The following is a 26,909-nucleotide window of genomic DNA, read 5'->3' on the forward strand; positions in this document are numbered from 1 at the left end:
AACCATCTTCGGAAAAAAAAAGAAAGAAAATTTATAACCGTTACTTTTTGCGAAATATAGCGCTGAACTATAGTCGTGCTGATGAGGAGTTCGACGTGTTTCTGAAAACTGTACATGGCATTACGCCGATAAAAGAGCTGGTTCACTGATCCGCCACAAAGATAGGCGACAGCAATTACACAACCAAGACGGCATCTTGCAACTAACTCCCCAAATGATTGTGGAGATTGGCCTTTTGGACGCTTCCATTGCGTTCACACCAAAAAATTCTTCTACAAGCATCTGACATACCTGCATTCGGCGCCCTTGATTTTTTTTATAAGTATTAATTTGGCTTCTAATCACGAGCCTAAATCCAGGAGTTCACTAAGGTGACACTTAGGGCTAGTTGTAATGCAGCGAAAAAAAAAAAGGCGCCGGTGAGACATGACACACTGTATCACTGCGTCCTGCTTCTGCTGGGATGTATCTCTTCTCTACCTTACAACTCGTCAAAAAGAACAACGCGTTTTCACTCCACACAGCGTCCATATCGAACGGCCTCAACAAGCCCTTCACCCATCTTGCTTTTTCCGTCCCCTCTCTCTCTTCTAATTGGGCGCCTTTCTCAATATCCTGCTACTGAACATGCGTTCCTCAGGCGCAGCGAAGGCTTCACGCCGCACTGATAGTTTTTTTTCGCCCACAAAGCCCTAGTTGCTCCTTCCTCCGCCTACAGTGTGGAATCGGAATAATGGTTAACCGCCCAACCCAACCCCGCAGCTGTGCGCCCTCCCGTCTGCCTGCGTGCGGCTATGCGAGGCAGGAAAGGGGAAAAGAAAAGAGAAAGAGGAGTTCAGGGTGAAGCGGCCCGTGGTGGCAGTTTGCCGAACTAAACGGCCATTTCCCTGAAAGCTGGGCTTGCTAACATGACAGGTTCTGCTGTTCAGTATGCCTGCTACTGCGTGCCCTTTCCCGCGAGTCCACTCAACCGGTCGCGGGGAGGAGTATGCAGTCAGCGACTGTGTGCTCGGCACTGTAGTCGAACCTAGCATGGATACCGCTGCTGGCCTGGCAAGCCAGCCCTTCATCGACATCATCAATGAGCGGACCCGCTAAGTGGCATATATAGCCCGATCCGGAACAGGCCACCTGGGACACGACACGGCATGCTGCACTCTGCTCAACCCGCTGCTGACATTACAGGTTATGCTGTTCTGGCTGCCTGCTGCTGAATTCCCTTCCCCACGAGTCCGCTCAACCGTTCGCGGTGAGGAGTGTGCAGTCAGCGACTGTGTGCTCGGCACTGTAAACGAACCTAGCATACATACCGCTGCTGGCCTGGCAAGCCAGCCCTTCATCGACGTCATCAATGAGCGGACCCGCCCACGTGGCATATATAGCGCGATCCGGAACAGGCCAACTCGGACACGACACGGCACGCTGCACTCTGCTCAACATGCTGCTGACATCACAGGTTATCCTGTTCTGGCTGCCTGCTGTTGAATTCCCTTTACCACGTGTCCCCTCAACCACCGCGGTGAGGAGTGTGCAGTCAGCGAACGTGTGCTCTGCACTGTAGTCAACGACGCTCCGAACCTAGCATTGATAACGCTGCTGGCCTGGAAAGGCAGCCCTTCATCCTCGTCCTCAAAGAGCGGGCCCGCCCACGTGGTATATATTGCGCGATCCGGAACAGGCCACCTGGGACGCGACACGGCACGCTGCACTCTGCTCAACCCGCTGCTGACATTACAGGTTATGCTGTTCTGGCTGCCTGCTGCTGAATTCATTTTCCCACGAGTCCCCTCAACCCTTTACGGGGAGGAGAGTGCAGTCAGCGACCGTGTGCTCGGCACTGTAGTCAACGGCGCTCCGAACCTAGCATGGATACCGCTGCTGGCCTGGCAAGCCAGCCCTTCATTGAGGTCATCAATCAGCGGACCCGCCCACGTGGCATATATAGCGTGATCCGGAACAGGCCACCTTTGACACGTCACGGCACGCTGCACTCTGCACAACAAGCTGCTGACATTGCAGGTTACGCTGTTCTGGCTGGCTGATACTGCGTGCCCTTTCCTGCGAGTCCCCTCAACCGGTCGCGGTGAGGAGTGTGCAGTCAGCGACTGTGTGCTCGGCACTGTAGTAGAACCTAGCATGGACACCGCTGCTGGCCTGGAAAGCCAGCCCTTCATCGACATCATCACTGAGCGGACCCCCCCCCCCCCCCCCCGCACGTAGCATATATAGCGCGATCCGGAACAGGCCACTTGGGACACGTCACGGCACGCTGCACGCTGTTCAACCCGCTGCTGATATTACAGGTTATGCTGTTCTGGCTGCCTGCTGCTGAATTCCCTTTCCCACGAGTCCCCTCAACAGTTCACGGTGAGGATTGTGCATTCAGCAACTGTGTTCTCGGCACTGTAGTCAACGATGCTCCGAGCCTAGCATGGATACTGCTGCTGGCCTGGAAAGGCAGCCCTTCATCCTCGTCATCAAAGAGCGGGCCCGCCCACGTGTCATATATGGCGCTATCCGGGACAGGCCACTTGGGACACGACACGGCACGCTGCACTCTCCTCAACCCGCTGCTGACATTACAGGTTATGCTGTTCTGACTGCCTGCTGCTGAATTCATTTTCCCACGAGTCCCCTCAACCGTTCACGGTAAGGAGTGTGCGGTCAGCGACAGTGTGCTCGGCACTGAAGTCAACGATGCTATATAGCGCGATCCGGAACAGGCCACCTTGGACACGTCACGGCACGCTGCACTCTGCACAACCCGCTGCTGACATTGCAGGTTACGCTGTTCTGGCTGCCTGCTACTGCGTGCCCTTTCCTGCGAGTCCCCTCAACCGGTCGCGGTGAGGAGTGGGCTTTGTGGCTGTGCCACTGTACGGACCGCTAATCCGCTTACCTTCGTCATGCAGGTCTTTGCTCAAATCATCGCCTTCGCTTTCCGGCCGGTCTTGACGGCCAGACCACCTGGCATCGTTCCAGGCATCTGGACGCCACACCAAGAAGGCGAAATTTGTGCTCGTCACCCGGTCGCCACCGACACTTGGTAGCCCCTGGCAACGCCACCTCTCGAAAACTAGACCAAACAAGCGGCGTTCGCGGCCCCATCGTCACCGACAGCACCGTTTGCGTCAGCTATAAAACAGCGACACCCACCTTCGGCACACTGTGGGCTTTGCGGCTGTGCCACTGTACGGACCACTAATCCGCTTACCTTCGTCATGCAGGTCGGTGTTCCATATACTCTTTTTGCTAAGAAATCTAGTAATTATTGTCTGGTTCAGCTGCCGAGCCCACAGTGCTGCTTCTGCCTTGCTGTTGAATGTGTCAATGTGATTCGTGCTTTACTATTACTATCGGGCCATGTTGAAACAAATCCGGGACCACCTAATACTGATGCTGTTTTGGCTGAACTGCAAAAGTTGAGCGCTGGTCAGAGAAAACTTATTTCTGAAGTCCAAGGCCTGAAAAATCAACTAGTAACAACAGATAAAACAATATCTGCCCTAAGCGAACGAATTGCGTATCTTGAAACCCAATTTGAGGTAATTAGTACCCTGCGAACAGAAATCGAAACACTTCAAACCAGCACTGCTAGAACGACCCACCAGCTTTCCGAGATAGACACACGTCTGGATGATCTTGAGAACCGCTCAAGGAGAAACAATCTAGTATTCTATGGACTTCCCGACCCAAATGAGAAAGAATCATATGACCAATCAGAAAAAATAATAATCCAGCACTGCCTTGATAGCTTGAACCTCGTATTCGACCCTAAAGACATAGAGCGCGCACACCGCCTTGGCCGTCACAGCATTGACCGCCAAAGACCTATAATAGTGAAGCTGTCTGCTTTCAAAACCAAAGGGGTCATTCTTTCGCATGGCCCTAAGCTTAAAAATACAGATTTCAGCATCGGCGAAGATTTTTCTCGGCCCGTCCGAAATGCCCGAAAACACCTTGTGGCTTTCGCCAGAACTAAGTCAGGACCCTTTTCCCTTCGATACAAAACGCTGCACGATATCGCTGCCATCACACACCTGTCTGCATTTTCAGATACGCTAAGCAATTATTTCAAAGAAATGACTTGTACTTGTTGATCAACATATTAAGCCACCCCTTATGTAATACCCCCTGAAGGGGTCTTTAAGGTGAATAAAGTGAAGTGAAGTGAAGAGCCTAGCATGGATACCGCTGCTGGCCTGGCAAGCCAGCCCTTCATCGACGTCATCAATGAGCGGACCCGTCCACGTGGCATATATAGCGCGATCCGGAACAGGCCACCTGGGACACGACACGGCACGCTGCACTCTCCTCAACCCGCTGCTGACATTACAGGTTATGCTGTTCTGACTGCCTGCTGCTGAATTCATTTTCCCACGAGTCCCCTCAATCGTTCACGGTAAGGAGTGTGCGGTCAGCGACAGTGTGCTCGGCACTGAAGTCAACGATGCTCCGAGCCTAGCATGGATACCGCTGCTGGCCTGGCAAGCCAGCCCTTCATCGACGTCTTTAATGAGCGGACCCGTCCACATGGCATATATAGCGCGATCCGGAACAGGCCACCTGGGACACGACACGGCACGCTGCACTCTCCTCAACCCGCTGCTGACATTACAAGTTATGCTGTTCTGGCTGCCTGCTGCTGAATTAATTTTCCCACGAGTCCCCTTAACCGTTCACGGTGAGGAGTGTGCGGTCAACGACCCTGTGATTGGCACTGTAGTCAACGATGCTCCGAGCCTAGCATGGATACTGCTGCTGGCCTGGAAAGGCAGCCCTTCATCCTCGTCATCAAAGAGCGGGCCCGCCCACGTGGCATATATGGCGCTATCCGGGACAGACCACCTGGGACACGACACCGCACGCTGCACTCTCCTCAACCCACTGCTGACATTACAGGTTATGCTGTTCTGACTGCCTGCTGCTGAATTCATTTTCCCACGAGTCCCCTCAATCGTTCACGGTAAGGAGTGTGCGGTCAGCGACAGTGTGCTCGGCACTGAAGTCAACGATGCTCCGAGCCTGGCAAGGATACCGCTGCTGGCCTGGCAAGCCAGCCCTTCATCGACGTCATCAATGAGCGGACCCGTCCACGTGGCATATATAGCGCGATCCGGAACAGGCCACCTGGGGCACGACACGGCACGCTGCACTCTCCTCAACCCGCTGCTGACATTACAAGTTATGCTGTTCTGGCTGTCTGCTGCTGAATTCATTTTCCCACGAGTCCCCTTAACCGTTCACGGTGAGGAGTGTGCGGTCAACGACCCTGTGCTTGGCACTGTAGTCAACGACGCTCCGAACCTAGCATGGATACCGCTGCTGGCCTGGCAAGCCAGCCCTTCATTGAGGTCATTAATCTGCGGACCCACCCACGTGGCATATATAGAGCGATTCGGACCAGGCCACCTGGAACACGACACGGCACGGTGCACTCTGCTGAACCCGGTGCTGACATTACAGGTTATGGTGTTCTGGCTGTCTGCTGCGGAATTCATTTTCCCTCGAGCCCCCTCAACCGTTCACGGTGAGAAGTATGCAGTCAGCGACCGTGTGCTCGGCACTGTAGTCGACGACGCTCCGAACCTAGCATGGATACCGCTGCTGGCCTGGCAAGCCAGCCCTTCATTGACGTTATTAAATTGAAGCTGAAGCACTTTTAGAAAAAAATGAGTTCTCTACGTCATTTTATACCTTTTAGTACGCTGAAACAGAATATCTGATTCAAAAAGAGCGGAAATAAACATAAAGGCTATTTGTTAGGAGAAAACGAGCCCCATCGCCTCAGGGCGCCGAGCGAACACCGCTCTTGCCCGCGATTGGTCGGAATCATCGTGACGTCATCCACGGGGATCTCCGGCCGGCACCGTCCGCGTTGCTGCGTAGCGCGTTGCTTCACCGTGCTTTTAAGGACTACTTTCTGGAAATTATGAATAATTCAAGCAGTGTTGAACAGTTTGGACTTTCACCATGTATGTTCGAGCCATCAGCAACTTCAGAAAACCGCGGAACCAACGACGCCGTGGAGTGCGCCGGCAGCAAAAGTCAAGTCGCGACATTTTCACGTGTTGGAAATCTCGACTGGGTGGATGGGTGGATGACAGCTTTTATTACCACCAGAAATGGGGACCCCTTACTACTCACCGCCATCGGCAGGCAGGCCTGGAGGGCGGGGGCCGGAGCCTCCGTGACTAAAGGGTAAAAAATATTTTATCTCTTTTGCGGCATCAGCCGCCAGGCGGATTGGCTTGTTTCTGCCGAGCGGGTTCTTCGCTGCGCAGCAGGGCTTCACAGCTTTCTCTGATATCAATATCTTCGTCGACTCCGGGGTAGTCAGCGCATTCCCATATTCTTTGCTTGTAACCGTGGAACCGCCGGACTGTCGGAACCTGGACGAGCGCGCGTAAACCTATTCCGAAATCGTTGAGAACTACAGACTAAACAGAAAACTGGTGCCACTGCCTGATAAGAAGCTAAGTAATAGAGAAGCGACCGCATGGCGGCGCCTGCAAGCCGGAAATTTCGTTAACCCAGTATGGGTCTTTCACGCGCACCAGGGTAACACGAAAACCAAATCTCGACTGATACGTATGTTTTGCGTAGGTGCATGCGCGTGCATATGTGTTGTGTAGGTGCAAGTGGCAATAAAAAAAGTAAATTGCACCGAAACGTTTTTGTGTACCGCTGCTGCATAAAAGCCTGGCCACCAACTTCTTGTAACGCCTGTAAACATGATCTAATTCAGATCACCGGCACGCTTACAGAGTCGCGCGAGGTAAGAAAACATTTGTTTGTTCATTTATTTACAGTTACTTGCCTAAATACCCCCGAAGGCCTTTTAGGGCGACAAAAGAATGCCAAACTGGATGAGTTGTAGTGGGTGCACTGCTGCACTGCAGCGCGAAGACACGAGGCGACCGGGATTAAGCTCCCGTGTGCGCTTTCCTTCTTTCGCATGTTAGAGCTACTGTTCAACCATGAGGCTTATGCACTTACCCCCGTACGTTGATTTTTTTCATGCTCAACACGCGTTTGAACAATAATTATGGCGGCGTTTAGGAGCTCGCAGTGCTGCTCATAAAAACTAGTGTGGTGCGAGATATAGTTGTTTGCTGTTGCGTACCGAGATAACGAGCAGAATTACTTGTGGCAGATTATGCGTACCGCGGCTCGACCACTTTGCCATTCTGACTCAAGGACAAGTTTGTTTGAATTCTGGCGAAATTGTCGTTCGTCAGCCATGACCAAGCGCTCATGAATGCAAATGTTTGCTTTGCTCAAGTATACTGGGCTTATATAATCGGTTTTTTGTTCAGTTAGGTGCAGCTGCATGTGCTGCGCGCTGATGAAAGATTAAGATAATTGCTTGTGCAGCCATGAGTTGCAAGCAATCAGGAAAAAGCAAAAAGGCACCGAGTGCGTAACGAGCTCAAAAAAATTCAAGACTGTGTGCCTTGTAGACAGTGCTGGAACTAGCCTTAGCTCAGTGTGAATGTGAACCAGCTGGAAAAGGCAAAGAGTTTAAAAACTGGTAAGAAAGTAATATAACGAAAAGAGAAATATTGCTGCACATATTTTCTGCACGCAGTTTCGGCATGCTGCGTAACACCAGATTGTCTGGTTAACGTGGAAGAGGCTGGGGATAACAACCGACGGATTCTACCAAGCTGTGTGCTGAGCGCTGTTCGAAAGGAGCGCCATACCAAAACTGGATTATATACAGGCTTCAAGCATTACACGGAACGCCCGAGCGAGCGATAGTAAATGACACTGGCAGAAGATTACGTAGATCTGTGGTCCGCCAAAGCGCGGGCCGCCGCGAAGCAAGCGCAGCCGGAAGGCCGGCCGACTCTCTGTGAATGGAATCACTTCCGCCAGTTCTCCCTCTCTGCCGTCCACCCACCCGGCGATTCCGGAAGCGACAAGGGCGTGCCGGCTGCGCGTTTTTAAGAGCGATTGCAGCTCTGTTTGCGGATAGAATCGGGAAACAATTTACACACATGGTGTTCAAAGTCCTTTCGTCCCAACCACAGCGTTTCATGCGATTTGAAAACAGTTTCAGCTTCCCTTTAATGAGCGGGCCCGCTCACGTAGCATATATAGCGCGATCCGGAACAGGCCACCTTAGACACGACACGGCACGCTGCACTCTGCTCAATCCGCTGCTGATATTACAGGTTATGCTGTTGTGGCTGCCTGCTGCTGAATTCATTTTCCCACGAGTACCCTCAACCGTTCACGGTGAGGAGTGTGCAGTCAGCGATCGTGTGCTCGGCACTGTAGTCGACGACGCACCGAACATAGCATGGATACCGCTGCTGGCCTGGAAAGCCAGCCTTTCATCGACGTCATGAATGAGCTTGTCTGTCTGTCTGTTGTTGCCAGGAGGAAAGAAAAGGAAGGTCCCGCCCACGTTGCATATATAGCGCGATCCGGAACAGGCCACCAGGGACACGACACGGCACGATGCACTCTGCCCAACCCGATGCTGACATCACAGGTTATGCTGTTCTGGCTGCCTGCTGCTGAATTCATTTTCTCACGAGTCCCCTGAACGATTTACGGTGAGGAGTGTGCAGTCAGCTACCGTCTACTCGGCACTGTAGTCAAGGGCGCCCCGAACCTAGCATGGATACCGCTGCTGGCCTGGCAAGCCAGTCCTTCATCGTCGTCATCAATGAGCGGACCCGCCCACGTGGCATATATAGCGCGATCCGGAACAGGCCACCTGGAAAACGACACGGCACCCTGTACTCTGCTCAACCCGCTGCTGACATTACACGTTACATTGTTCTGGCTGCCTGCTACTGCGTGCCCTTTCCCGCGAGTCCCCTCAACCGGTCGCGGTGAGGAGTGTGCAGTCAGCGACTGTGTTCTCGGCACTGTAGTAAAACCTAGCATGGATACCGCTGCTGTCCTGGCAAGCCAGCCTTTCATCGACATCATCAATGAGCGGACCCGCCCACGTGGCATATATAGAGCGATCCGGAACAGGCCCTCTGGGACACGACCCAGTACGCTGCACTCTGCTGAACCCGCTCCTGAAATTACAGGTTATGCTGTTCTGGCTCCCTGCTGCTGAATTCCCTTTCCCACGAGTCCCCTCAACCGTTCACGGTAAGGAGTGTGCAGTCAGTGACTATATGCTCGGCACTGTAGTCAACGACGCTCCAAAACTAGCATGGATACCGCTGCTAGCCTGGCAAGCAAGCCCTTCATCGATGTCATTAATGAGCGGACCAGCACACGTGGCATATATAGCGCGATCCGGAACAGGCCCTCTGGGACACGACCCGGCACGCTGCACTCTGCTCAACCCGCTGCTGAAATTACAGGTTACGATGTTCCGCTGCCTAGTACTGCGTGCCCTTTCCCGCGAGTCCCCTCAACCGTTTACGGTAATGAGTGCGCAGTCATCGACTGTGTGCTCGGCACTGAAGGCAAAGACGCTCCGAGCGTAGCATGTATACTGCTGCTGACCTGGCAAGCGAGCCCTTCATCGACGTCGTCAATGAGCGGAACCGCCCACGTGGCATATATAGCGCGATCCGGATCAGGCCACCTGGGTCACGACGCGGCACGCTGCAGTTTGCTCAACCAGCTGCTGACATTACAGGTTATGCTGTTCTGGCAGCCTGCTGCTGAAGTCAATTTCCGACGAGTCCCCTCAACCGTTCACGGTGAGTAGTGTGCAGTCAGCGAACGTCTACTCGGCACTGTAGTCAACGCCGCTCCGAACCTAGCATGGATACCGCTGCTGGCCTGGCAAGCAAGCCCTTCATCGACGTCATCAATGAGCGGACCCGCCCACGTGGCATATATAGCGCGATCCGGAACCGGCCACCTGGAAAACGACACGGCACCCAGTACTCTGCTCAACCCGCTGCTGACATTACAGGTTACGCTGTTCTGGCTACCTACTGCTGCGTGCCCATCTTCGCGAGTCCCCTCAACCGGTCGCGGTGAGGAGTGTGCAGTCAGCGACTGTGTTCTCGGCACTGTAGTCAAACCTATCATGGATACCGCTGCTGGCCTGGCAAACCAGCCCTTCATCGACATCATCAATGAGCAGACCAGCCCACGTGGCATATATAGCGCGATCCGGAACAGGCCACCTGGAAAACGCCACGGCACGCTGCACTCTGCTATACCCGCAGCTGACATTACAGGTTACGCTGTTCTGGCTACCTACTGCTGCGTGCCGTTCTTCGCGAGTCCCCTCAACCGGTCGCGGTGAGGAGTGTGCAGTCAGCGACTGTGTGCTCGGCACTGTAGTCGAACCTAGCATATATACCACTGCTGGCCTGGCAAGCCAGCCCTTCGTCGACATCATCAATGAGCGGACCCGCCCACGTGGCATATATAGCGCGATCCGGAACTGGCCAACTGGGACACGACACCGCACGCTGCACTCTGCTCAACATGTTGCTGACATTACAGGTTATGCTGTTCTGGCTGCCTGCTGCTGAATTCAATTTACCACGTGTCCCCTCAACCGTTCGCGGTGAATAGTGTGGAGTCAGTGACCGTGTGCTCGGCACGGTAGTCAATGACGCTCGGAACCTAGAATGGATGCCGCTGCTGGCCTGGCAAGCCAGTCCTTCATGGACGTCATTAATAAGCGGAACCGCCCACATGGCATATATAGCGTGATTCGGAACAGGCCACCTTGGAGACGACACGGCACGCTGCACTCTGCTCAACCCGCGGCTGAAATTACAGGTTATGCTGTTCTGGCTCCCTGCTGCTGAATTCCCTTTCCTACGAGTCCCCTCAACCGTTCACGTTTAGGAGCGTGCAGTCAGCGTTCGTGTGCTCGGCACTGTAGTCAACGGTGCTCCGAACCTAGCATGGATACCGCTGCTAGACTGGCATGCGAGCCATTCATCGACGTCATCAATGAGCGGACACGCCCAAGTGGCATATATAGCGCGATCCGCAACACACCACCAGGGATACGACACGAAATGTTCCACTCTGCTCAACCCGCTGCTGACATTACAGGTTATGCTGATCTGGCGGTCTGCTACTGCGTGCCCTCAACCGCTCGCGGTGAGGAGTGTGCAGTCAGCGATCGTGTGCTCGGCACTGTTGTCAGCGGTGCTCCGAACCTAGCATGGATACCGCTGCTAGACTGGCAAACCAGCCCTTCATCGACGTTATCAATGAGCGGACCTGCCACCGTGTCATATATAGCGCGATCCGGAACAGGCCACTTGGATAACGACACGGCACGCTGCACTCTGCACAACCTGCTGCTTACATTATATGTTACGCTGTTCTGGCTGCCTGCTACTGCGTGCCCTTTCCCGCGAGTCCCCTCAACCGGTCGCGGTGAGGAGTGTGAGGTCAACTACTGTGTGCTCGGCACTGTAGTCCAACCTAACATGGATACCGCTGCTGGCCTGGCAAGCCAGCCCTTCATCGACATCATCAATGAGCGGATCCGCCCACGTGGCATATATAGCGCGATCCGGAACAGGCCACCTGGAAAACTACACGGCATTCTGCACTCCGCTAAACCCGCTGCCGACATTACAGGTTACGCTGTTCTGGCTGCCTGCTACTGCGTGCCCTTCATCGAGAGACCCCTCAACCGGTGGCGGTGAGGAGTGTGCACTCAGCGACTGTGTGCTCGTCACTGTAGTCGAACCAAGCATATATACCGCTGCTGGCATGGCAAGCCAGCCCTTCATCGACATCATCAATGAGCGGACCCGCCCACGTGGCATATATAGCGCGATCCGGAACAGGCCACCTGGGAAACGACACGGCAGGCTGCACTCTGCATGACCTGCTGCTGACATTACAGGTTATGCTGTTCTGGCTGCCTGCTGCTGAATTCGCTTTAACACGAGTCCCCTCAACCGTTCGCGGAGAGGAATGTTCAGTCAGCGACCGTGTGCTCGGCACTGTAATCGAACGTAGCATGGATACCGCTGCTGGCCTGGCAAGCCAGCCCTTAATCGACATCATCAATGAGCGGACCCGCCCACGTGGAATATATAGCGCGATCCGGAACTGCCCATTTGGATAACGACACGGCAGGCTACACTCTGCACAATCTGCTGCTGACGTTATAGGTTACGCTGTTCTGGCTGCCTGCTACTGCGTGCCCTTTCCCGCGAGTCCCCTCAACCGGTCGCGGTCAGGAGTGTGCAGTCAGCGACTGTGTGCTCGGCACTGTAGTCAAACCTAACATGCATACCGCTGCTGGCCTGGCAAGCCAGCCCTTCATCGACATCAACAACGAGCGGACCCGCCCACGTGGCATATATAGCGCTACCCGGAACAGGCCACCTGGAAAACGACACGCTGCGCTCTGCTCAAACCGCTTCTCACATTACAGGTTACGATGTTCCGGCTGGCTAGTACAACGTGCCCTTTTCCCGCGAGTCCCCTCAAGCGGGCGCGGTGTGTAGTGTGCAGTCAGCGACCGTGTGCTCAGCACTGTAGTCAGCGACGCTCCAAACCTAGCATGGATACGGCTGCTGGCCTGGCAAGCCAGCCCTTCATGGACGTCATTAATGAGCGGACCCGCCCACGTGGCTTTTATAGCGCGATCCGGAACAGGCCATCTGGGGAACGACACGCTGCACTCTGCTCAACCCGCTGCTCACATTACAGGTTACGATGTTCCGGCTGCCTAGTACTGCGTGCCCTTTCCCGCGAGTACCCTCAAGAGGTCGCGGTGCGCAGTGTGCAGTCAGCGACCGTGTGCTCGGCACTGTAGTGAACGATCACCGAACCAAGCATGGATATCGCTGCTGGCCTGGCAAGCCAGCCCGTCATCGACGTTATCAATGAGCGGACCAGCCCAAGTGGCATATATAGCGCGATCCGCCACATACACCAGGGATACGACACGAAAAGTTCCACTCTGCTCAACCCGCTCTGATATTACAGGATATGCTGATCTGGCTGCCTTCTACTGCGTGCCCTCAACCGTTCACGGTGAGGAGTGTGCAGTCAGCGACCGTGTGTTCGGCACTGTAGTCAACGACGCTCCGAGCCTAGCATGGATACCGCTGCTGGCCTGGCAAGCCAGCCCTTCATCGACGTCATCAATGAGCGGACCCGCCCACGTGGCATATATAGCGCGATCCGAAACAGGCCACCAGGGACACTACACGGCACGCTGGACTCTGCTCAACCCACTGCTCACATTACAGGTTACGATGTTCCGGCTGTCTAGTACTGCGTGCCCTTTCCCGCGAGTCCCCTCAAGCGGTCGCGGTGAGCAGTGTGCAGTCAGCGACCGTGTGCTCGGCACTGTAGACGACGATGCTCCAAACCTAACACGTTAACGCTGTTAACTGGAAAGCCAGCCCTTCATCGACGTAATCAAAAAGCGGACCCGCCCACGTGGCATATATAGCGCGATCCGGAACAAGCCATATGGGACACGACACGGCACGCTACACTCTGCTCAATCCGCTGCTGAAAATACAGGTTTTGCTATTCTGGCTGCCTGCTGCTGCATGCCCTTTATCGCGAGTCCCATCAACCGGTCGCGGTGAGGAGTGTGCAGTGTAGCTACCGTGTACTCGGCACTGTACTAAACTGTGCTCCGAACCTAGCGTGGATACCGCTGCTGGCCTGGAAATCCAGCCCTTCATTGACGTCATTAATGAGCGGATCTGCCCACGTTGCATATATAGCGCGATCAGGAACAGGCCACCTTGGCCACGACACGGCACGCTGCACTCTGCTAAACCCGCTGCTGGTATTGCAGGTTATGCTGTTCTGGCTGGCTGCTGCTGCATGCCCTTTATCGCGAGTCCCATCAATCGGTCGCGGTGAGGAGTGTGCAGTGTAGCGACCGTGTGCTCGGCACTGTACTAAACTGAGCTCCGAACCTAGCGTGGATACCGCTGCTGGCCTGGAAATCCAGCTCTTCATTGACGTCATCAATGAGCGGACCCGCCCACGTGGCATATACAGCACGATCCGGAACAGGCCACCTGGGAGACGACACGGCACGCTGCACTCTGCTCAACTCACGGCTGAAATTACAGGTTATGCTGTTCTGGCTCCCTGCTGCTGAATTCCCTTTCCTACGAGTCCCCTCAACCGTTCGCGGTGAGGAGTGTGCAGTCAGCGATCGTGTGCTCGGCACTGTAGTCAGCGGTGCTCCGAACCTAGCATGGATACCGCTGCTAGACTGGCAAACCAGCCCTTCATCGACGTCATTAATGAACGGACCCGCCACCGTGTCATATATAGCGCGATCCGGAACAGGCCACTTGGATAACGACACGGCACTCTGCACAATCTGCTGCTTACATTATATGTTACGCTGTTCTGGCTGCCTGCTACTGCGTGCCCTTTCCCGCGAGTCCCCTCAACCGGTCGCGGTGAGGAGTGTGAGGTCAGCTACTGTGTGCTCGGCACTGTAGTCCAACCTAACATGGATACTGCTGCTGGCCTGGCAAGAGAGCCCTTCATCGACATCATCTGTGAGCGGATCCGCCCACGTGGCATATATAGCGCGATCCGGAACAGGCCACCTGGAAAACTACACGGCATGCTGCACTCTGCTAAACCCGCTGCTGACATTACAGGTTACGCTGTTCTGGCTGCCTGCTACTGCGTGCCCTTCATTGAGAGACCCCTCAACCGGTGGCGGTGAGGAGTGTGCAGTCAGCGACTGTGTGCTCGGCACTGTAGTCGAACCAAGCATATATACCGCTGTTGGCCTGGCAAGCCAGCCCTTCATCGACATCCTCAATGAGAGGACCCGCCCACGTGGCATATATAGCGCGATCCGGAACAGGCCACCTGGGAAACGACACGGCAGGCTGCACTCTGCAAGACCTGCTGCTGACATTACAGGTTATGCTGTTCTGGCTGCCTGCTGCTGAATTCCCTTTACCACGAGTCCCCTCAACCGTTCGCGGAGAGGAATGTTCAGTCAGCGACCGTGTGCTAGGCACTGTAATCGAACGTAGCATGGATACCGCTGCTGGCCTGGCAAGCCTGCCCTTCATCGACATCAATGAGCGGACCCGCCCACGTGGCATATGTAGCGCTATCCGGAACAGGCCACCTGGAAAACTACACGGCACGCTGCACTCTGCTCAAACCGCTGCTCACATTACAGGTTACGATGTTCCGGCTGCCTAGTACTGCGTGCCCTTTCCCGCGAGTCCCCTCAAGCGGTCGCGGTGCGCAGTGTGCAGTCAGCGACCGTGTGCTCGGCACTGTAGTGAACGATCACCGAAACTAGCATAGATATCGCTGCTGGCCTGGCAAGCCAGCCGTTCATCGACGTCATCAATGAGCGGACCCGCCCACTTGGCATAAACAGCGCGATCCGGAACAGGCCACCAGCGACACGACACGCCACGTTCCACTCTGCTCAACCCGCTGCTGACATTGCAGGTTATGCTGTTCTCGCTCCCTGCTGCTGAATTCCCTTTCCCACGAGTCCCCTCAACCGTTCACGATGAGATGTGTGCAGTCAGCGACCGTGTGCTCGGCACTGTAGCCAACGGTGCTCCGAACCTAGCATGCATACCGCTGCTGACGTGGCATGCCAGCCCTTCATCGACGTCATCAATGAGCAGACCCGCCATCGTGGCATAAACAGCGCGATCCGGAACAGGCCACCAGGGACTCGACACGGCACGTTTCACTCTGCTCAACCCGCGGCTGACATTGCAGGTTGTGCTGTTCTGGATGCCTTCTACTGCGTGCCCTATCCGTTCGCGATGAGGAGGGTGCAGTTAGCGACCGTGTGCTCGGCACTGTAATAAATGACGCTCCGAACCTAGCATTGATAACGCTCCTAGCCTGGCAAGCCAGCCCATCATCGACGTAATCAATGAGCGGACCCGCCCACGTGGCATATATAGCGCAATCTGGAAAAGGCCATCTGGGACACGACACGGCACGCTGCACTCTACTCAACCCGCTGCTGAAATTACAGGTTATGCTGTTCTGGCTCCCTGCTGCTGAATTCCCTTTCCCACGAGTCCCCTCAACCGTTCACGGTGAGGAGTGTGCAATCAGCGACCGTGTGTTCGGCACTGTAGTCAACGACGCCCCGAGCCTAGCATGGATACCGCTGCTGGCCTGGCAAGCCAGCCCTTCATCGACGTCATTAATGAGCGGACCCGCCCACGTGGCTTATATAGCGCGATCCGGAACAGGCCACCTGGGAGACGGCACGCTGCACTCTGATCAACCCGCTGCTCACATTACAGGTTACGATGTTCCGGCTGCCTAGTACTGCGTGCCCTTTATCACGAGTCCCATCAACCGGTCGCGGTGAGGAGTGTGCAGTGTAGCGACCGTGTGCTGGGCACTGTACTATATTGTGCTCCAAACCTAGCGTGGATACCGCTGCTGGCCTGGAAATCCAGCCCTTCATCGACGTCATTAAAGAACGGACCCGCCCACGTGGCATATACAGCGCGATCCGCAACACACCACCAGGGATACGACACGAAAAGTTCCACTCTGCTCAAACCGCTGCTGACATTGCACGTTATGCTGATCTGGCTGCCTGCTACTGCGTGCCCTCAACCGTTCGCGGTGAGGAGTGTGCAGTCAGTGATCGTGTGCTCGGCACTGTAGTCAGCGGTGCTCCGAACCTAGCATGGGTACCGCTGCTAGACTGGCAAACCAGCCCTTCATCGACGTCATCAATGAGCGGACCCGCCCACGTGTCATATATAGCGCAATCCGGAACAGGCCACTTGGAAAACGACACGGCACACTGCACTCTGCACAACCTGCTGCTGACATTATAGGTTACGCTGTTCTGGCTGCCTGCTACTGCGTGCCCTTTCCCGCGAGTCCCGTCAACCGCTAGCGGTGAGGAGTGTGCAGTAAGCGACCGTGTATTCGGCACTGTAGTCAACGACGCTCCGAGCCAGCATGGATACCGCTGCTGGCCTGGCAAGCCAGCCCTTCATCGACGTGATTAATGAGGGGACCCGCCCACGTGGCTTATATAGCGCGATCCGGAACAGGCCACCTGGGACACGGCACGCTGCACTCTGCTCAACCCGCTGCTCACATTACAGGTTACGATGTTCCGGCTGCCTAGTACTGCGTGCCCTTTCCCGCGAGTCCCTTCAAGCAGTCGCGGTGAGCAGTGTGCAGTCAGCGACCGTGTGCTCGGCACTGTAGTCGACGATGCTCCAAACCTAGCACGGATAACGCTGTTGAACTGGAAAGCCAGCCCTTCATCGACGTAATCAAAAAGCGGACCCTCCCACGTGGCATATATAGCGCGATCCGGGACAAGCCATCTGGGACACGACACGGCACGCTACACTCTGCTCAATCCGCTGCTGAAATTACAGGTTATGCTGTTCTGGCTGCCTGCTGCTGCATGCCCTTTATCGCGAGTCCCATCAACCGGTCGCGGTGAGGAGTGTGCAGTGTAGCGAACGTGTGCTCGGCACTGTACTAAATTGTGCTCCGAACCTAGCGTGGATACCGCTGCTGGCCTGGAAATCCAGCCCTTCATTGACGTCATTAATGAGCGGACCTGCCCACGTGGCATATATAGCGCGATCCGGAACAGGCCACCTTGGCCACGACACGGCGCGCTGCACTCTGCTCAACGCGCTGCTGATATTTTAGGTTATGCTGTTGTGGCTGCCTGCCGCTGAATTCATTTTCCCACGAGTCCTCTCAACCGTTCATGGTGAGGAGTGTGCAGACAGCGACCGCGTGCTCGGCACTGTATCCAACGGTGCTCCGAACCTAGCATGAATACCGCTGCTAGACTGGCAAGCCAACTCTTCATCGACGTCATCAATGAGCACACCCGCCCACGTGGCAAAAACAGCGCGATCCGGAACAGGCAACCAGGGACACGACATGGAACGTTCCACTCTGCTCAACCCGCTGCTGACATTTCAGGTTATGCTGTTCTGGCTACTTGCTACTGCGTGCCCTAACCATTCCTGGTGAGGAGTGTGCACTCAGCGACCGTGTGCACTGCACTGTAGTCAACGACGCTCCGAACCTAGCATTGATAGAGCTCCTAGCCTGGCAAGCCAGCCCTTCATCGACTTCATTAAAGAGCGGACACGCCCAGGTGGCATATGCAGCGCGATCCGGAACAGGCCACCTGGGACACGACACGGCACGCTGCACTCTACTCAAATTGCCGCTGAAGTTACAGGTTATGCTGTTATAGCTTCCTGCTGCTGAATTCACATTCCCACGAGTCCCCTCAACCGTTCACGTTGAGGAGTGTGCAGTCAGCGATCATGTGCTCGGCATTGTAGTTACTGGAGCTCCGAACCCTGCATGGATACCGCTAATAGACTGGCAAACCAACTCTTCATCGACGTCATCAATGAGCAGACCCGCCCACGTGGCATAAACAGCGCGATCCGGAACAGGCCACCAGGGACACGACATGGCACGTTCCACTCTGCTCAACCCGCTGCTGACATTGCAGGTTATGCTGTTCTGGCTACTTGCTACTGCGTGCCCTAACCATTCGTGGTGAGGAGTGTGCAGTCAGCGACCGTGTGCTCTGCACTGTAGTCAACGACGCTCCGAACCTAGCATTGATAAAGCTCCTAGCCTGGCAGGCCAGCCCTTCATCGACGTCATTAAAGAGCGGACCCGCCCACGTGGCATATACTGCGCGATCCGCAACACACCACCAGGGATACGACACGAAAAGTTCCACTCTGCTCAACCCGCTGCTGACATTGCAGGTTATGCTGATCTGGCTGCCTGCTACTGCGTGCCCTCAACCGTTCGCGGTGAGGAGTGTGCAGTCAGCGATCGTGTGCTCGGCACTGTAGTCAGCGGTGCTCCGAACCTAGCATGAAATACCGCTGCTGGCCTGGCAAGCCAATCATTCATCGACATCATCAATGAGCGGACCCGCCCACGTGGCATATATAGCGCGATCCGGAACAGGCCAACTGGGAAACGACACGGCAGGCTGCACTCTGCACAACCTGCTGCTGACATTACAGTTTATGCTGTACTGGCTGCCTGCTGCTGAATTCCCTTTACCACGAGTCCCCTCAACCGTTCGCGGAGAGGAATGTTCAGTCAGCGACCGTGTGCTCGGCACTGCAATCAAACCTAGCATGGATACCGCTGCTGGCCTGGCAAGCCAGCCGTTCATCGACATCATCAATGAGCGGACCCGCCCACGTGGAATACATATATAGCGCGATCCGGAACAGGCCACTTGGATAACGACACGGCAGGCTGCACTCTGCACAACCTGCTGCTGACCTTATAGGTTACGCTGTTCTGGCTGCCTGCTACTGCGTGCCCTTTCCCGCGAGTCGACTCAACCGGTCGCGGTCAGGAGTGTGCAATCAGCGACCGTGTGCTCGGCACTGTAATCGAACCTAGCATGGATACCATTGCTGCCCTGGCAAGGCAGCCCTTCATCGACATCATCAATGAGCGGACCCGCCCACGTGGAATATATAGCGCGATCCGGAACAGGAAACTTAGATAACGATACGGCAGGCTGCACTCTGCAAAGCCTACTGCTGACGTTATAGGTTATGCTCTTCTTGCTGCCTGCTACTGCGTGCCCTTTCCCGCGAGTCCCCTCAACCGGTCGCGGTGAGGAGTGTGCAGTCAGCGACTGTGTGCTCGGCACTGTAGTCAAACCTAACATGGATACCGCTGCTGGCCTGGCAAGCCAATCCTTCATCGACATCATCAATGAGCGGACCCGCCCACGTGGCATATATAGCGCGATCCGGAACAGGCCAACTGGGAAACGACACGGCAGGCTGCACTCTGCACAACCTGCTGCTGACGTTATAGGTTATGCTGTTCTGGCTGCCTGCTACTGCGTGCCCTTTCCCGCGAGTCCACTCAACCGGTTGCGGTCAGGAGTGTGCAATCAGCGACCGTGTGCTCGGCACTGTAATCGAACCTAGCATGGATACCGCTGCTGGCCTGGCAAGGCAGCCCTTCATCGACATCATCAATGAGCGGACCCTCCCACGTGGAATATATAGCGCGATCCGGAACAGGAAACTTAGATAACGATACGGCAGGCTGCACTCTGCACACCCTGCTGCTGACGTTATAGGTTATGCTGTTCTTGCTGCCTGCTACTGCGTGCCTTTCCCGCCAGTCCCCTCAACCGGTCGCGGTGAGGAGTGTGCAGTCAGCGACTGTGTGCTCGGCACTGTAGTCAAACCTAACATGGATACCGCTGCTGGCCTGGCAAGCCAATCCTTCATCGACATCATCAATCAGCGGACCCGCCCACGTGGCATATATAGCGCGATCCGGAACAGGCCAACTGGGAAACGACACGGCAGGCTGCACTCTGCACAACCTGCTGCTGACATTACAAGTTATGCTGTACTGGCTGCCTGCTGCTGAATTCCCTTTACCACGAGTCCCCTCAACCGTTCGCGGAGAGGAATGTTCAGTCAGCGACCGTGTGCTCGGCACTGCAATCAAACCTAGCATGGATACCGCTGCTGGCCTGGCAAGCCAGCCGTTCATCGACATCATCAATGAGCGGACCCGCCCACGTGGAATACATATATAGCGCGATCCGGAACAGGCCACTTGGATAACGACACGGCAGGCTGCACTCTGCACAACCTGCTGCTGACGTTATAGGTTACGCTGTTCTGGCTGCCTGCTACTGCGTGCCATTTCCCGCGAGTCGACTCAACCGGTCGCGGTCAGGAGTGTGCAATCAGCGACCGTGTGCTCGGCACTGTAATCGAACCTAGCATGGATACCGCTGCTGCCCTGGCAAGGCAGCCCTTCATCGACATCATCAATGAGCGGACCCGCCCACGTGGAATATATAGCGCGATCCGGAACAGGAAACTTAGATAACGATACGGCAGGCTGCACTCTGCACACCCTGCTGCTGACGTTATAGGTTATGCTGTTCTTGCTGCCTGCTACTGCGTGCCTTTCCCGCGAGTCCCCTCAACCGGTCGCGGTGAGGAGTGTGCAGGCAGCGACTGTGTGCTCGGCACTGTAGTCAAACCTAACATGCATACGGCTGCTGGCCTGGCAAGCCAGCCGTTCATCGACATCAACAATGAGCGGACCCGCCCACGTGGCATATATAGCGCGATCCGGAACAGGCCACCTGGAAAACTGCACGGCACGCTGCACTCTGCTCAACATGCTGCTGACATTGCAGGTTATGCTGGTCTGGCTGTCTGCTACTGTGTGCCCTGACAGTTCGCGATGAGGAGGGTGCAGTCAGCGACGGTGTGCTCAGCACTGTAGTCAACGACGCTCCGAACCTAGTATGGATGCGGCTGCTGGCCTGGCAAGCCAGCCCTTCATGGACGTCATTAATGAGCGGGCCCGCCCACGTGGCTTATATAGCGCGAACCGGAAGAGGCCACCTGGGAAACGACACGCTGCACTTTGCTCAAACCACTGCTCGCATTACAGGTTACGATGTTCCGGCTGCCTTGTACGGCGTGCCGTTTCCCGCGAGTGCCCTCAAGCGGTCGCGGTGTGCAGTGTGCAGTCAGCGACCGTGTGCTCAGCAATGTAGTCAGCGACGCTCCGAGCCAGCATGGATACCGCTGCTGGCCTGGCAAGCCAGCACTTCATCGACGTCATTAAAGAGGGGACCCGCCCACGTGGCTTATATAGCGCGATCCGCAACAGGCCACCTGGGACACGGCACGCTGCACTCTGCTCAACTCGCTGCTCACATTACAGGTTACGATGTTCCGGCTGCCTAGTACTGCGTGCCCTTTCCCGCGAGTCCCCTCAAGCAGTCGCGGTGAGCAGTGTGCAGTCAGCGACCGTGTGCTCGGCACTGTAGTCGACGATGCTCCAAACCTAGCACGGATAACGCTGTCGAACTTGAAAGCCAGCCCTTCATGGACGTCATTAATGAGCGGACCCGCCCACGTGGCTTTTATAGCGCGATCCGGAACAGGCCACATGGGAAACGACACGCTGTACTCTGCTCAACCCGCTGCTCACATTACCGCTTACGATGTTCTGGCTGCCTAGTACTGCGTGCCCTTTCCCGCGAGTCTGCTCAAGCGGTCGCGGTGCGCAGTGTGCAGTGAGCGACCGTGTGCTCGGCACTGTAGTGAACGACCGCCGAACCTAGCATGGATATCGCTGCTGGCCTGGCAAGCCAGCCCTTCATCGACGTCATCAGTGAGCGGACCCGCCCAAGTGGCATATATAGCGCGATCCGCCACATACCACCAGAGATACGACCCGAAAAGTTCCACTCTGCTCAACCCGCTGCTGACATTACAGGTTATGCTGATCTGGCTGCCTTCTACCGCGTGCCCTCAACCGTTCGCGGTGAGGAGTGTGCAGTCAGCGATCGTGTCTCGACAATGTAGTCAGCGGTGCTCTGAACCAGCATTGATACCGCTGCTAGACTGGCAAGTCAGCCCTTCATCGACGTCATCAATGAGCGGATCCGCTCACGTGGCATATATAGCGCGATCCGGTTCAGGCCACCTGGAGACGACACGGCACGCTGCACTCTGCTCAACCCGCTGCTGACATTGCTGGTTATGCTTTTCTGGCTGCCTGCTGCTTAATTCCCTTTCCCACGAGTCCCCTCCACCATTTACGGTGAGGAGTGTGGAGTCAGCGACCGTGTGCTCGGCACTGTAGTGAACCAGCTTCCGAGCCTAGCATGGATACCGCTACTAGCCTGGCAAGCCAGCTCTTCATCGACGTCATCAATGAGCGGACCCGCCCACGTGGCATATATAGCGCTGTCCGGAACAGGCCACCTGGGACACGACACGGCACGCTGCACTCTACTCAAATTGCTGCTGAAATCACAGGTTATGCTGTTCTGGCTCCCTGCTGCTTAATTCTCTTTCCCACGAGTCCCCTCAACCGTTCACGGTGAGGAGTGTGCAGTCAGCGACCGTGTGCTCGGCACTGTAGTGAACGACGCTGCGAGCCTAGCATTGATAACGCTCCTGGCCTGGCAAGCAAGCCCTTCATCGACGTAATCAATGAGCGGACCCGCCCACGTGGCATATGCAGCGTGATCCGGAACAGGCCAGCTGGGACACGACACAGCACGCTGCACTCTACTCAAATTGCTGCTGAAGTTATAGGTTATGCTGTTATGGCTCCCTGCTGCTGAGTTCACTTTCCCACGAGTCCCCTCAACCGTTCACGTTGAGGAGTGTGCAGTCAGCGATCGTGTGCTCGGCACTGTAGTCAACGGTGCTCCGAACCTAGCATTGATAAAGCTCCTAGCCTGGCAAGCCAGCCCTTCATCGACGTCCTTAAAGAGCGGACCCGACCACGTGGCATATACAGCGCGATCCGCAACACACCACCAGGGATACCACACGAAAAGTTCCACTCTGCTCAACCCGCTGCTGACATTGCAGGTTATGCTGATCTGGCTGCCTGCTGCTGCGTGCCCTCAACCGTTCGCGGTGAGGAGTGTGTAGTCAGCGATCGTGTGCTCGGCACTGTAGTCAGCGGTGCTCCGAACCTAGCATAAATACTGCTGCTAGACTGGCAAACCAGCCCTTCATCGACGTCATCAATGAGCGGACCCGCCCACGTGTCATATATAGCGCGATCCGGAGCAGGCCACTTGGATAACGACACGGCACGCTGCACTCTGCAAAACCTGCTGCTGACATTATAGGTTACGCTGTTCTGGCTGCCTGCTACTGCGTGCCCTTTCCCGCGAGTCCCCTCAACCGGTCGCGGTGAGGAGTGTGCAGAGTAGCAACCGTGTGCTCGCCACTGTAGTCAACGATCACCGAACCTAGCATGGATACCGCTGCTGGCCTGGCAAACGAGCCATTCATCGACGTCATCAATGAGCGGACCCGCCCAAGTGGCATATATAGCGCGATCCACAACACAGCACCAGGGATAAGACACGAAAAGTTCCACTCTGTTAAACCCGTTGCTGACATTGCAGGTTATGCTGATCTGGCTGCCTGCTACTGCGTGCCCTCAACCGTTCGCGGTGAGGAGTGTGCAGTCAGCGATCGTGTGCTCGGCACTGTAGTCATCGGTGCTCCGAACCTAGCATGGATACCGCTGCTAGACTGGCAAACCAGCCCTTCATCGACGTCATCAATGAGCGGACCCGCCCACGTGTCATATATAACGCGATCCGGAACAGGACACTTGGATAACGACACAGCACGCTGCACTCTGCACAACCTGCTGCTGACATTATAGGTTACGCTGTTCTGGCTGCCTGCTACTGCGTGCCCTTTCCCGCGAGTCCCGTCAACCGGTCGCGGTGAGGAGTGTGCAGTCAGCGACTGTGTGCTCGGCACTGTAGTCAAATCTAACATGGATACCGCTGCTGGCCTGGCAAGCCAGCCCTTCATCGACATCATCAATGGGCGGACCCGCCCACGTGTCATATATAGCGCGATCCGGAACAGGCCAACTGGGAAACGACATGGCAGGCTGCTCTCTGCACAACCTGCTGCTGACATTACAGGTTATGCTGTTCTGGCTGCCTGCTGCTGAATTCCCTTTACCACGAGTCCCCTCAACCGTTCGCGGAGTGGAATGTTCAGTCAGCGACCGTGTGCCCGGCACTGTAATCAAATCTAGCATGGATACCGCTGCTGGCCTGGCAAGCCAGCCCTTCATCGACATCATCAATGAGCGGACCCGCCCACGTGGAATATATATATAGCTCGATCCGGAACAGGCCACTTGGATAACGACACGGCAGGCTGCACTCTGCACAACCTGCTGCTGACGTTATAGGTTACGCTGTTCTGGCTGCCTGCTACTGCGTGCCCTTTCCCGCGAGTCCACTCAACCGGTCGCGGTCAGGAGTGTGCAGTCAGCGACTTTGTGCTCGGCACTGTAGTCAAACCTAACATGGATACCGCTGCTGGCCTGGCAAGCCAGCCCTTCATCGACATCATCAATGAGCGGACCCGCCCACGTGACATACATAGCGCGATCCGGAACAGGCCACCTGGAAAACTACACGGCATGCTCCACTCTGCTATACCAGCTGCTGACATTACAGGTTACGCTGTTCTGGCTGCCTGCTACTGCGTGCCCTTCATCGCGAGTCCCCTCAAATGTGGCGGTGAGGAATGTGCAGTCTGCGACCGTGTGCTCGGCACTGTAATCGAACCTAGCATGGATACCGCTGCTGGCCTGGCAAGGCAGCCCTTCATCGACATCATCATCATCATAATAATAATAATAATAATAATAATAATAATAATGGTTTTTTTTGCGCCTAATGAATACATGGCGCGGGAGACCCGCAGTAAAAGCTGTCACAAGCGACAGCTTGACAAAGCCGGAGGCCCCCCTATACACTTGACAGCATCATAGGCGCAATGAAATGGCATGTCTCATCCAAAAACTACATAGAACAAAACATGGAAACATCTGCAATTACAATCACTCACAAGAACTACATAAATGTATACAGAAAATGTGGTAGAATGAAGTTAGAAAGCACTTACAAAAGCAACGAAACATTCATGTGCGATGGCAATGAGTTTAGCGAAAGTAACAGATAAATTAAGCACATTTTGCTTCAAATAAAATTCAAAACAAAGTGAATACAGAGAAGCGGTACAGTCAGGGTGAACAACAACGTGACAGAGTAAACAGGAATGGCAAGCGAAGTGTCCTAGTACATGTTGAAATACCGGCGGAGTGTTTTGAACGTCACCTTTTCAAGTTGGATATGTTTATGATTTAAATCCGCTCATCAATGAGCGGACCCGCCCACGTGGAATATATAGCGCGATCTGGAACAGGCCACTTGGATAACGACACGGCAGGCTGCACTCTGCACACCCTGCTGCTGACGTTATAGGTTATGCTGTTCTGGCTGCCTGCTACAGCGTGCCTTTCCCGCGAGTCCCCTCAACCGGTCGCGGTGAGGAGTGTGCAGTCAGCGACTGTGTGCTCGGCACTGTAGTCAAACCTAACATGCATACCGCTGCTGGCCTGGCAAGCCAGCCCTTCATCGACATCAACAACGAGCGGACCCGCCCACGTGGCATATATAGCGCGATCCGGAACAGGCCACCTGGAAAACTGCACGGCCGGCTGCACTCTGCTCAACATGCTGCTGACATTACAGGTTATGCTGTTCTGGCTGCCTGCTACTGTGTGCCCTGACCGTTCGCGATGAGGAGGGTGCAGTCAGCGACCGTGTGCTCAGCACTGTAGTCAACGACGCTCCGAACCTAGTATGGATACGGCTGCTGGCCTGGCAAGCCAGCCCTTCATGGACGTCATTAATGAGCGGGGCCGCCCACGTGGCTTATATAGCGCGAACCGGAAGAGCCCACCTGGGAAATGACACGATGCACTCTGCTCAAACCGCTGCTCACATTACAGGTTACGATGTTCCGGCTGCCTAGTACTGCGTGCCCTTTCCCGCGAGTTCCCTCAAGCGGTCGTGGTGCGCAGTGTGCAATCAGCGACCGTGTGCTCAGCGCTGTAGTTAACGACGCTCAGAACCTAGCATGGATACGGCTGCTGGCCTGGCAATCCAGCCCTTCATGGACGTCATTAACGAGCGAACCCGCCCACGTGGATATTATAGCGCGATCCGGAACAGGCCACCTGGGAAACGACACGCTGCACTCTGCTCAACCCGCTGCTCACATTACAGGTTACGATGTTCCGGCTGCCTAGTACTGCGTGCCCTTTCCCGCGAGTCCCCTCAAGTGGTCGCGGTGCGCAGTGTGCAGTCAGAGACCGTGTTCTCGGCACTGTAGTGAACGACCACCGAACCTACCATGGATATCGCTGCTGGCCTGGCAAGCCAGCCCTTCATCGACGTCATCAATGAGCGGACCCGCCCAAGTGGCATATATAGCGCGATCCGCCCCATACCACCAGGGATACGACCCGAAAAGTTCCACTCTGTTCAACCCGCTCTGATATTACAGGTTATGCTGATCTGGCTGCCTTCTACCCCGTGCCCTGAACCG

General features: G+C 55.4%; 1 protein-coding gene across 1 annotated transcript; it reads left to right on the top strand.

Annotated features, from left to right (window-relative positions):
• Positions 1 to 908: 908 nt before the first annotated feature.
• Positions 909 to 26,693, top strand: LOC144123154 (uncharacterized). The gene is made up of 3 exons (XM_077656037.1): positions 909 to 986; positions 3,081 to 3,982; positions 26,588 to 26,693. Exons 1-3 carry the CDS (start codon positions 909 to 911, stop codon positions 26,691 to 26,693), a joined length of 1,086 nt encoding a protein of 361 aa, XP_077512163.1.
• Positions 26,694 to 26,909: the final 216 nt, after the last annotated feature.

Source organism: Amblyomma americanum, chromosome 3 (genome assembly GCF_052857255.1).
Source record: "Amblyomma americanum isolate KBUSLIRL-KWMA chromosome 3, ASM5285725v1, whole genome shotgun sequence".
NCBI classification, from domain to species: domain Eukaryota; kingdom Metazoa; phylum Arthropoda; class Arachnida; order Ixodida; family Ixodidae; genus Amblyomma; species Amblyomma americanum.